This window comes from Prosopis cineraria, unplaced genomic scaffold (genome assembly GCF_029017545.1).
Source record: "Prosopis cineraria cultivar Desert tree isolate PC_DT_omini unplaced genomic scaffold, ASM2901754v1 PC10, whole genome shotgun sequence".
Lineage (NCBI taxonomy): Eukaryota > Viridiplantae > Streptophyta > Magnoliopsida > Fabales > Fabaceae > Prosopis > Prosopis cineraria.
Genome location: NW_026555341.1, coordinates 25,534,372 through 25,547,905, shown reverse-complemented (window position 1 = coordinate 25,547,905; position 13,534 = coordinate 25,534,372). Strand labels below are relative to the sequence as shown.

The 13,534-nt window shown below is 33.3% G+C and overlaps 1 protein-coding gene across 1 annotated transcript; it reads right to left on the bottom strand.

The window, feature by feature from the left end:
- On the bottom strand, positions 1-4,400 carry LOC129322861 (2-hydroxy-palmitic acid dioxygenase mpo1-like). The gene is made up of 4 exons (XM_054969297.1): positions 3,735-4,400; positions 667-729; positions 464-535; positions 1-341 (listed from the first exon to the last, which is right to left on the bottom strand). Exons 1-4 carry the CDS (start codon positions 4,089-4,091, stop codon positions 225-227), a joined length of 609 nt encoding a protein of 202 aa, XP_054825272.1. The 5' UTR covers positions 4,092-4,400; the 3' UTR covers positions 1-224.
- Positions 4,401-13,534: the final 9,134 nt, after the last annotated feature.

The window sequence follows — 13,534 nt, the reverse complement described above, 5'->3', positions numbered from 1 at the left end:
TTTGAAGAACTAAAAGTGTCCATATTCTGCACGAGGCACAGGTTCAAGTTTCACTATGGACGCGAGGATCTTTTCACAATTAATGTACAAATAAAATTCGCTCGAACTTTAAACTTCTAAAACAAATTCTTTAACATGAATGGTATAATCTGGCTAGACACCATTATCTTATATTATTTACAGTTACTGTAACAAAGCATTTCTTAAGGAGGCACAAAAAGAAGCTAAGAAAGCAGCTGCTGCTTATTTTCTTTCCATGCTTTGATGTCAGCTTCTATTTTTTCCTGAACTATTGAATGAAATCCAGGGTATGGCTCATATCCAAATAAACTCATGAGAACCTGAAGGAAATGAAATATCATAAAATGAATCTCAAGCAGAGAACAACACTCGGGGGGAAAATAGGGGAAAAAAATCCAACAAAACAATGTCAAAGACATTATTCAAATTATAAGGACAATACCTCCAGTAAGACAAACAAAGGAGCCATTATAAGGGCCTGAACAAGGTTATCCAAAAGAGCAGGTGCTCGTTTCTGTAGAACAGAATTAATCTAAGCCTCTCGTGTGTGTGTGTGTGTGTGTGTTTGTGTGAATATATATATATATATATATATATGGTTTTGCGTGTCAGGGTCAGGGATCAGTTTATCTTAAAGCAGAGTACCTCAAATACTCCATGACCAATGAACTGTGCCGTCCAACATACTAGCTGAACCACCAGAACAAGCTGGAAGCATAACGATTTTCAGGTTAAAGTGAAAGTGAGAAATGAAAGTTCCAAGTTTATAAGAGAACAAAGGGAATGATTAGATTAGGGGTTAACAATAAAACCTTATAGATTAAGACTAAACATCCTATTAAACGTTTGCTTGGGTTTATGTTGGTAGCATGAAGATGTTGGGATTTAAGGGTAGAGAAAGCGAGGAGCTCAACTGAAAAAGAAACTTCTATTACATTCTCAAATAGTAAAATATATCACTCTTAACTTTTCTCACTCCCCTCACTCTCTTTCGTCACTCCTATCTCTCACCACCAATACTTTCCTATGCTCCCTCCCTTTGTTGGAGGTTTGTAATTCTGAATGAAAGAGGAAGAGAGGGAGACAGAGAGAAATAGAGATATCAGAGAGAAGAGAGGAGAGGGAGACAGAGAGAAAGAGAGATATCAGAGAGAAGAGAGGTAGAGAGAGAGAGAGCAATCTGAAATTCTTGCTTTATTATCCAAGCCATAATCTCTATTTACAATAGGTATTCCCTCCCATTTATAGTTTCTATCTAAGGGCTACTCGTAGTTAACTAATTGTTTGGACTAGATTTGGCACACTAGGCTTAAATTCACAATTGGCAATGCCCAAATCAGATTAAAAGAGGATAAATGCCCAGCGCTATTCGGCCTTCTAAAGTTAAATGGAATGCTGAGTTTTAGAGGCTCAGCGAGTCAGTCTCGCCACTCTCCCCACTTCTTGAATAAGGCGGAACAATCAGTCTCGCCACTCTCCCAAGACGAGGCATACCCACAAAATTACCTACTTCCCTTGGTTTTGAAATTTGAAGTTAAAGGAGCGCACAGTTACCTTTCTCTATAAAAGGCAACAAGCGCATAACTGAAAGACTCAACACACTCAAATCAATTTGTCCAATGCAAAATCCCAGACTACTGATTCAACGTCACCCCAATTTCACCCGGCACAATCCTTTCTGTTCTCACAGCTTAGACTCTCTAGGCTATCTCTCCACGTCTCTCTTTCTTTCTTCTCAATTCTCACATCACACACACACTACATTACCCAATGCTTCTTATTTATACTTGCACATGTCGGTTAAAATCAACCTTCTCGGTCCTTCTTCATTCACCTCCTAAGAGTAATTAACCATTGCATTTAGAATTTTCCCAGTTTATTTTATCAACCACCTAAGCTTGAAGCTTCCAGATTACATACAATAACCATTATGAATTATCTACAGGCTACGATTGAGAGAGAAAGAGTCGGTGAACTTTTAACAGAAGATAGGAGAATGTACAATAAAAAAGAGATAGACATGAATCCCTTTATCCCAAGAAAATTTTAAGAGGTACGAGATGAAAAGACGAGAACTCTTGAGAATCAAATGATCCACTCAACTAAATTTTTTAAATTCATTCAGACTTGTACAAGATACTGATTGATATGATGGTACTAATAAGTTTCGAAGTATCTATAAGGTCCACCTTAACAACAAAGTCAGATCAGATGTGGCTCCGATCAGTGAAAATGTCAGAATCTAGGAAAACCTACATGGAAGTTGCAAGGACGTTTGAAGCATTGAACATCAATTCACCTCACTCCTCCCATGCTGTTCTTCTTTCTCTCATCTAATCTTTCTCTAAACTTTCCTCCTCTCTTACTCTGGTTTTTCTAACATTCATATTCCTACATCACATTCCAGTTTTAAAAATGGTGCTGTCTATACTTATTTTATGATTACAAAGGAAATGGAACCAGGATCCTCAAGCAAAATAGTGGCACTATCATTTTGTGACTATAACCATATTTAATAAAAAATAATAAAACCTTGGGAAGACCAAATGCATAAGCAATACCACAGAAACAGCTAAGAAAACTTCTCTCTAAGATTTAAAGGCTGTGAACTAAAATTCAGTCTGCAAGCGCTTAGTGATTGAAAATCAATTGAACTTTTGTAAATGCATATTGAATAAACAGTCAAGGTTTTGACACATTTATTTGTAAGCTAATCAATCAGAGCTGGAGGAAGAGGAAGAACAGAATAAGCTTATCCCAGTTAAATTTCTCCTAAGCAACGAGAATTTTTTAATTAGATAATCCTTAAAAACATAATCTTATTAGAGCAGCATTTGAGGAAGCAAAGGCTTTCTACAAATGAAATAGGATCAAAACTAAAGTACTTCCTTTTGATACATCTTAACCAGGCCTTCGCCAACATTCCTCTTTCTCTAATTCCTCAATTCCCAGCATGGCATGTAGTTCCTCATTGCAGAAAAACGTTTGGATGAACCAATAAACTTATTCATTCCTAACCCCAATGTTAATTCCATCCCTAAAAATTTCTGTCATAATGATATCTGTTGTGATTGAATTGCAAGTCATGGACTTCACCCATATTAAAAGTATGAAATTCTGACTTTATATGGACTTTAGGTTCTTCATTTCTAAGAGTTATCTTTTTTTTTTTTTTTTGTTTGGAATGAAAAAGGGTAACATTAATCAAAAGGATTAAACAGTCTGAACATAATTTGCGATCTTAACCTCTCATCATCTACTACCTTTCTACAGTAATGTGGTGGTTGATCAAAGGTATAAAAGCTACCTACCATATCAAGGGCATTCCTAACAAGGTTGTGAGCACAATAATTGCTCTCTTTGTACATAAAGTTAAGGGAAATAGTCCCTCCCCTATACAACAAAAATCTAGCAGTCTCAATATGACATCCTTATAATGATGCTGAGTCACATCAATTCTAGTAGTCAGATTAATCTCTGTACATAAAGTTATCTTTTGTAGTATTACTTAACTAAATATGCATACTACCTGTTCAGCTGTTCTCTATATTACACAGATTAGATTCTATATATGGGTTTCATCCAAATTTTGATAATCAGTTAGCTTCTTGGAGGAAAGTTCTTTGAAATGTCAATATCAAAGAGAAAAATCCAGGAAAATGGATTTCCTCGTGTGTGTACAGACACATCAACAAAACCCTACATTGATTTACCTTCCAAGCTAGAGAGAACCCAAGTCGGCACGCAAGGAAGCTACTAGCCACCCAACAATGTACACAGAGCACAGCGGCTAAAGAACCGGCTTTCAGATCCAAACTGGCGTAAAAGACGGAATAGACCAAGGCAACAACGAACCCAAGATTCCAAACCAAAGCGACGTCGTAGCCGAAGAGGGAAAACTCAACATTAGGGATGTTGAAGAAAAGAGGGACGAAGTAGAGAATAAGAAGAGCAGAGAAGAAAATTGGCCAAACGAAGAGCGTGTGGATTGCTATGTTCATGGGGTTGCTGTGGTAAGCTCCATAGAACGCAAGATGCTTCTCAAGATCGAACAACCCAGTCCTCGCCATTCACAAGGGCAACAAAAGATTGAGCCGTTAAATTTTTTCAGGTAAATTCTATCAAGAAAATTATGGTTTTGATTTTTCACAATATGACGAGTCAAGAGATGGTATATCGATTAATAAGCAAACACAAATGAGTGCGTTATTAGGAAGCAAGAAACAGAAACGTTAGAGCTAAGCAGGGAAACGAAAAGGAAATCATAGGACTCGTTGTTGTGTTGGTGGGTTGCTGATCATTTCCGAGAGTGGAAGTTCAGGTTCAGTGGTTCACGCCCAGGGGCGGCTGGCTTCTTTGTTTGGAGCTGACTTGTCTTATTCATGTGGAGGAGGAGGAATTGACGCTGACATCGTGGGTGGTTTATAAGAAAATAATTTAAAAAAGAGCAATGACTCTTTTTTTCCCAAAAAAAAAAGATTAAATATATTAAAAAGATAAAAAAAGAAATTTACAATAATATAGGGGCAATGACTCTTAAGTGCGAGGAATCCTTTTATTTCAATAAAATCCTATTAAGTTTTTAAAAAATACAGTAAGTATCTTAAATTTTTAGTTGGTATTTTTATATAGAATTAAGGTTTTTTTTTATTTTTTATCCTTGAATATCTTTTGAGAAGCATTGAGCACTTAATACTAATAAGTGGGATAATTTTTTTCTTAAATTATTTTTCAAGAAGCAAAAAACACATTCTGTTTGTACTTTGCGCTTTCTTGCTCACATGGCATGTGCATTGGGCCCACATGTAGTGACATGTGAAACTCTAACTTTATTCTTTTGTGCTAATTTACTCATGAATTCTTGTTTTAGGCGTGTCGGGCATCCAAAATTTTTTTTCTAAAAACGTTGGATACCATAAAATCTTGTAAAAATAAAATTTAATAAATATTGCTAAAATATAAAAATATTTTCATATTTAATAATTTAAATATTATTATTTATAAATATTAATACAAAATTTATATATTTTTTTTAAATATTACAATCCAAGATAGCATATGAATTTTGGTCAACCACATGCAAAAGGTGAATTTTGGAAATCATTTTGGTACATCCAAGTACTCAAACGACAAACCTAATACTATTAACCTAACATGGGGCCTCAACCAAGTCTAATGGATCATTATATACCTGATTAACCATTCGAATGCATAGCATCAACTTAAATACAAGATTTGACCACTTTAAGCCCGATTTCACATAATATGGCCATGTAATGCAATACTATAAACAATCACCATTTAGCCAAACCATTGCCACACAACACGCTAAAATCACATTATCACTATATATATAACATCCTTTACATTTGTACTAGTATTTTAACTATTCACCATAAAATTACTACATATTCACAACATATACATTCTTGGACTAAAATATAACATTCCTATACTATCATATAAGTGCAACCATCAAAAGAACATGCATCTTTAGTTGGCAATTCATAATATTATATATTGACAATTTTATGTACACAATTCAAGAGTGTGTGGGGCATTGCAATCACTAGTTAAAAACTAATCCTTCCCCGACTCTTTTGTGCTTTGTTTGACTCCAAATCTATAAAATAGTAACCATAAGATGAGATAAAAATCTCAGCAACTAAGATAATATACATTATTGATTAACATGCCAAGCATTGAAATATGCATAAACACATTAGTATAAATAAATTCACCATAGTATAATGCATTACCACTGTTTATGTGATTTGCTAGTACTCTCGATTGAACCTATAGGCTTCATAGGACCATACTATATGTCCAATCCAAGCTCACTATTCATGGTAGGGCTACCTGGCTAAGGCATCCTAAACCACTTTTGGATTACAAGTTTTCCCTATTACAAGTAATTATGGTGTTTTTATTCTAACACTACATCTCACAAATGCTAAGGAATATAGTCTCCAACACTACACTTTTTAGGCACTAGGAGAACAATTCTCCAATACTGCACCTGTTTAGGTACCAAGGAGAAGATAGGCTGCACCTAGCATCTTAAGGTATTAGCTATGCCATATAGACTTAATTTCCAATATATTCACGATAGAACACGTTTGTTATATACTTATTTATGTCAATTAGGACCATTTTATTAATTTTTTATCACCTCAAAGTGCACTCATTGCATTAGATTTGAAAAATTGCCTAATTGTCTAGGTTTAGTGTACTAAGTGTATTTTGGTCTAAAAATAAACTTTTAAAAAAATGTACAAGCAAAATTGACAAAGTACATTTTATGTGCAGTTGATAAGTGGTCAAATTAGATTTTTGAAATTCATTTTAGTTTGGGAGTAATTAAATGAAAAGTCAACACTTTCTAAAGTGTCTTAGTTGACCTAGTTTTTAGTTTGTCTTTGTGTGAAAATTCTTATACAATTTTAAGCAACCTGAAACCTAGTTATTTTAATAAATTCTTCCTTCTAATTATAAATTTAATTCTAAACATTAATTATATTTTATTATGTCACCTACTATGTAATTGAATTATGTAATTTATATGACATAGGTGGCATGTGACTTGTGTATCAATTGGGCAATTGAGGTCAATGCTTCTAGAGGTCAAATGTTGGAGCATGGGGCATGACTTCTAATTTATTTTGGGGATTAAATCAGTTTAATAATGCAGATGACACATGAAAAATTGCACACATATTGGAATCATCTACAAACCAATAGAAGGTTGCCACCATGCAAGTGTAACAAGGCTCTTATTTCCGTTTTAATTTCTTTTCTTATTTTTTAATTAAGCTTTCAGCTAATGGGAAACAAGGATTTGCACACCATTCGGCCCTCATTCAGATCAACCATCCATTTTATTTCATTTGCTTCATTTTTCTCTCACTGGTTCATAGTGTTTTTCATTTTCTAGCACCATATCTCCCGTTTTCAACCACCAAACGTTCACAAAACTCACACCATTCTTCTCCTCTCTTCATTTTCATCTATCCCCTCCCATGTCCTCAAGGATCCAAGCTCTTCTTCATCCAAGGTGCTATGGAGTTCAACCAACAAGCTTCTATCCTAGGGTTCTTGAAGATGATGAAGATTGGCTAAGTTCTTTGGTGGAATCCTAGAGAGACGAAGATGAAGGATGAGCCTTGAGCTTTAAATTGGTTAAGTTCTTTTGTTTTCTATTATTTTTTCTTTTTACTAGATGGTTAGATTTTTTAATATAGGGTTTGATCATCTTAACTTGTAAATTTGAATTTGAATTTGAATTTGATTTTGATGTAAAGAGGGAGGATTATTCCATTTAATTTTCTTTTTCAGGCTGCCATGACTATTCAGCCATTATGAGCTTAACATATAATTTTGTGTTTTTAAATTAATGATTTACTTGTGTTAATATTGCATAATCTTGTGATGTTAATGTTTGTGTTGTTGAGTAGCTTGACATAATCTTATGATTTCTCAATATATGTGTTTAACTGTGACTTTTAAGGTAAGATTTTGAGTGATTCATTTGGCTAATTTTTACATCAATTGGTTAATTGAACTAGGGACTTTAATATAAGATCTAGGGAAGTTAGCTAATTAGGTCGAGAAGAGAGAGAAGCCAAAGTTAGTCTAATCATGAGAAGATAATGAGTCTAAAATTAACTAATCTCTATAGTTCCACTCTTGTGAAAAGGAAAGTTCATTTCACTCATTTTAATTAGTATTTTAATTTCTTGACATTAGGTAATTAGTTTAAATAATTAGGTAACTAAATTCCTACAACTTTAGGTGATTTATTCCACTAAATAACTTTTAATTAGAATAAGACCATTCCTTAGGAGATGACCTAGGATTGGCTCTATATTGCATTAGGGTTAGCTTTAGTTAAATTTTAAGGGTAAGTGACTAAATTCCAATCAAAATTTTAGCGCCATTGTCGGGATTATGTTTTGGTTTGATTTAGGGTTGTTTGGTGCTTAATTTACATTTTTAGTGTTTCTAAAAAATTTTGAGAAAAGTTATAAAAATTTATGTTTTGTGTTTTTCTTAATGTGCTTGTGAGTTTATTTAGTGTAGAGCTGAAAATACTTTGTTTTTAGTGTCTCTGTCTAAAATTAAAAATTTAACTAAGAATGAGTCTAGGAGAATTTTGATTTTAAATTTGTTGCATTTAAAAGCTCTATATCTTATATCCATTTTGAAATTAGTTTGGTCAATTTTGGATGTGGGATGTGTCTTGTGAAATTTTTACAAGCTAATAAAGGTCCAAGGAGCCTTCATAAAGGATTCTTAAAACCCTATTGCAACTTTGAGTTGGCATATCTCCCTCTCAGTATGTCTAAATTGATTGACTTCAGTCTCCCTTTTTTTCATTATTGTCTTATCTTTGTTTCTTTGTTTAGCATTTTCTTCAATTTTCCCATGTTTTTGTTTGAAAGTTTGTTGGAAGTTCTGAAGGTCTTCTAGATGAAATCTTGTTTCTCTAGACCTACGGACCATTTTGTGAAAATTTTGGAAATGATTAGGAAGGAGTTTTGATATGAAAGTTTTATATAATTTTCCTGTATATCTCTTGCGTCTCTCATAAAATTTTTAGGGGAATTTCTTATGTGGATTAGCTGTTAAAAATCCACAATTTCACTATCTCTAGAGAGCTTGCTGTGCAAATTTTAAAATTGCCAAATTTTCTTGATTGAGCATTTCTAACAATCTTTCTACTTGTTTGGTATTATTTTTGATCATGTTTGTTCATTTAGATGCTGTTGAGTTTAATAGAAAAAAAAAAATTTCTCTTGCTTTTGTGTGTTTTGAATTATCTTTGTGTTTTGCATTTTAGTATAGCTTATTCTTTGTTCTTAATTTTCTTGAGCTTGATTAGTGCATGACCTGAAGGAAACATACCTCTTTTGTTGAATTAGATTCAGAAATTGAAAGGACTATTTCAAGGTTGAGAAGATTATTCTTGATTCTCATTTGGTTTGTAATTTAACAATGGAAGATATCTTAGGGAATGATCATGTGCATAATGAGGGCCATAGGAATGGGAATGATCATTTGCATGATAATTGCATAATCCTAGAGAGGAGAGGAGCATTAGGCAATTAACTCAGCCTAATTAGCATGATAATCCTTATGGATTGTATGTTCCTCCTCCTAATGTTAAATTTGAAATTAAATCCTCTTTAATTAATGCATTGCCTAAATTTCATGGGTTATCGAGAGAGGATTGTCACAAGTTTTTACATACTCTCTACTTGGTTTGTAATACTATGAAGCTTATGCATGTAAATGTTGATGATGTTCAAGTTAAGGCTTTTGTATTTTTTCTTGAAGGTTTATTAAAGGAGTGGTATTTCAACTACCCTTCTTATGTGAAAGTGAGCACATGGGCCAAGCTAAGAAGACTCCTTTTGGATAAATTCTTTCTAAACTCTAAGGTCGCCAACCTAAGGAAGCAAATCTATAGGGTCCAACAAAGAAAAGATGAGAGAGTCTCTAAAAGCATTGGATTAAATTCTAAAGACTTCTGGCTAAATGCCCACACCATCCAATTTTTAGTGAGAATTTAGTCCAATTTTTTTTTATGAGGGCTTGATTCTAAGAGACAAAGTTAACATTGATGTTGCTAGTGGTGGATGCTTGATTGACCTCACTTCTTTAAAGGCTTAGGAGTTAATTGACAAGATGGCCTCGAGTTGTGCTTAATGCTCTACAAGAGAGAAAAGGAATGTGAATTTGATTGGTTCTTCAATATTTAATGATTCACAAGCAGACTTACTTGCTACCAAGATAGGAAAAATGTTAGCTCCACAAATATATCAAGTGAGCAATGTAAGTAATTCTCAACCACTTGTCCCTTATTCTTGTTCTTTTTTATGACTCACCTATACATGTAGGAAGCAATTGTCCTATAAAGTTTGAGTAAGTGAATGCTATCTATAATGAAAAACAAGCTTTTAGTGAAAGGCAAGGTCAAGGTGCCAATTCAAACAATTACAACCTTTCATGGAGAGAGCTATCCTAATTTTTCCTATTCAAATCCAAATGTGACTTTGCAAGATAATCAACCAAGAGGAGCATATCAAAACCCTTAAGGCTATGAGCTTTCACAGCTTTTGACCCAAGGTAGCTTTTCCCATAACTACAATCCTAATGGTAATTCTCTTATACCTTCTAATTCTTATAATGAAAGGAGACTTGTTCTAATTGATAGTTATTCTAAGTCTTCTAACTATGTGAATGTGTTATGCAAGTAATTGATTGAAATAAATTCCTTGTATAAGAACATGTATGATGGCTTAAGGAACAAGGTAGAGAATATGAGTAACAAGTATAAGAACATGAATTCTAAATTTGATGCCGTTACTTCTCAAATGAATATGCGTGTTAACCAATTAAGTACAGCCAATGCTCAAGCTGCTATATTACCATCCAACATCATTGCTAATCCTAATGCTAGTCTCAATGCTATCACATTAAGGAGTGGCAAGGAGTTAGGAGAAAGAGTAAAAGAACCCTAAAAAGAAGGAAAGGCCGAGACTCCCTCTTTGAATTCTTCTCTTGATGTTGATGTTTCTAGTTCTTCGTTTGCTCCTAATGATGCATCCTTTTATAGGGATGATGATGATGAACACAATGAGGAGATCATATGTGAGCAACCACCATCTAAGGTGGAAAACTATGGCTGAATTGCTTAGCAAGGAAAAAGAGGAAGAGGCCAAGCAAAGTGAAACAAGAAAGGAAAGTTCAAGGAAGGAAGAAGTAAAACAAAATTAAGAACTCATGAAGAGACTTCCTTTCTTACAAGCACAAATTGTTCCTAAGAAAATTAAAGGGGAAATTGATCAAGAGGTATATGATTTCTTCCATAAAATTCATGTGAATGTACTCTTGATAGATGTTGTGAAAAAATTTCCTAAATATGCCAAATTTTTAAGGGATTATTGTGCAAACAAGAGGAAGTTTAGGCTTAATGCTAAGGTTCAGTTACCCTCTTCTGTGAGTGTTATAATGAAGCCTTAACTCCTTATTAAGTGTGAGGACCTTGGTTCTTTTACAATTCTATGCAAAATTGGCAATACAAATTTTTCAAATGTAGTGATTGATTTAGGGGCTGATATAAATGTGATGCCATTGTTTATTTACTATGCCCTTGATTTAAATTGCATGCATAAAACACCAATGATATGCCAATTAGTGAATAGGAGCATTATGAGACCACATGGAATAGTAGAAGACTTGTTTTGTGTTAAAGGTCTATTATTTCTTATGGATTTCTATGTGCTTGATATGTCCAAGGAAGGGAGTGGAGATGACATTTTGATTCTAGCAAAGTCATTTATGAGGATTGCCTGTATATTGATAGATATAGAAAATGGTAGTTTGATTTTGAAATGTGGAGAGAATCATATTATTTTCAACATACATGAGGCAATGAAAAGACCCTTTGAGGATTATTCTTTACTTGTCTCAATGCCATTGGCATTTTGGTTGAAGAAGCTATTGAACAATATGCACACACCTCACTTCCTCGTGATGATTATTTTTCATTGACTCCACATATTTCATGCTTTTGTGTTGAAAAATATGTTTGCAAAGATTGTTTAGAAATTGATGACTTTTTGCAAGATGTGGATTCTTTCTCTTATATATTGCTTGATGATAATGAAATAAATTCTTTTTTTGATCTTATGGGCTAATAAAAGGGTTCTCTTTCTTGTGATATAGTTGCAAGCATAGATGAAGTTGGCACAAGGGAATGTCCTCTACTTGAGCTTGATGACTAGAAGGTTCCTTAAGCTATTAGAGAAAGATTCTACACAAGTAGCACCATTGGCTATGAGGTATGTGGAAATAATTTGAAAAGATATGGAGAAAGCAAAAGAAATTATGCCACTTCAAGTGGAAGGAAAAGAACTTGTCCTTGACATTCCTAAGGAAGTTATCTCTTGTGATCTTGCACTAGATATAGAAAGACCATTACCATGTGATGCAAAGCATCTGAATATTAAAGGAGTTGATAATCAAAGGAAACGGAAGAAAGACACTTTCAAGATTAGAGACTCCAACTTCACTTTTGAGCCACCATGACAAGGTTGTATCTCTCTAACCTTAAGCTTTTACCTTGCTTTGTTTGATATATTTGATGATTGGGTATAGTTCATGTGTGGGAGAGATGACCCTAATAGAAAAAATTAAAATTTATTTGCTTCGTTTGCTTTATTTCTTTTTGGTTATTTGCTTTGTTTATAAAAAAAATTCTGCACCACACTCTTATTATGCATTTATTATTGATCTCATTTTATTTTATCATTAGTCTATTCATACATTGAGGACAATGCATGATTTAAGTATGGGGGAGAGACATAAATATTTTATCTTGTTTGTTTGGTTTGGAAAAGTTTTTCAAAAAATTGAAAAAAAATTATTTTGTTTTATTTTGTTTGAGGTTACTTAGTGACCTAGCTCTTTGAATGGAAATTTTGATGCTTAAAATGTAGTAATTTTTAGGATTGAATAGGTGTGAAGTGAATATTCTTTTACCTTAAATTAATGGATTAGAGTGTCACATTACCCTTTTATGGAAGAGGCTAAACACTCATGTGTAATTAATTCTTTAGTGATGTTACCCTCTATAATTTGTTTCGCTTCTTAATTAAAACTGTATATCTTGCACTTGTTTGATAGGAGATGAAAGATGAAATTTATATAAAAATAGCCAAGAGCCAAATAGCCAACCCATTATTATTGATTATCCTTTGTTAGCCACTTTGAGCTTTTGGTTTGATTCTTTCCAAGCATAAATATTCACCCTATTTTCCCTAAAGGATGCATATTACACTTTTATATCTTTTTAATATAAATTGGATGTCCTAGATCAAGTGAGTAGATGCCTTTTATCATTTTTCTATCCATTACTCTTTATACTCTATTGTTACACCATTTTATCTATTGTTTCCATTGTTTTCCCAAAGAGTTAGGGGCAACCAAAAGAAAAAGAAAAGCAAAGAAAGATTTGAATATATATATATATATATATGTGAAATGAAACCAATAAATTTTCTAGAAAAAGAAAAAAAGAAGAAGAAGAAAAGAAGGTGAAAAACAAAAGAAAAAAAAAGAATAAAAGTAGCCTAGCTCATTTAATTTCATTGTTTCATTATTTCTTGTGATTTCTCTCTATTCTCATTATGTTAAGGTGTCCAATCAATTAAATTAGGTTATACTATATATTAGGCGGATATATCTTGACCTTAACATTATCTTGATGCTAACCCTATTTTTCTTACATGCATTTCTTAGACATCCTTTCATTACCCACATTACAACCTAATAACATCTACTTGATTCTTGATTGTAAGTGCTATTTAGTGGTGGAAATGTAGAAAGGTTACAAACTTATGGTAGGATTTGTCTTAAGGAATTTTGAGTGAAATTGAATACCTTATACACTTTAAGTGATGAGAAAAAACACTTAACCTAGAGAGGCTTACTCTTTGATATTGATCCT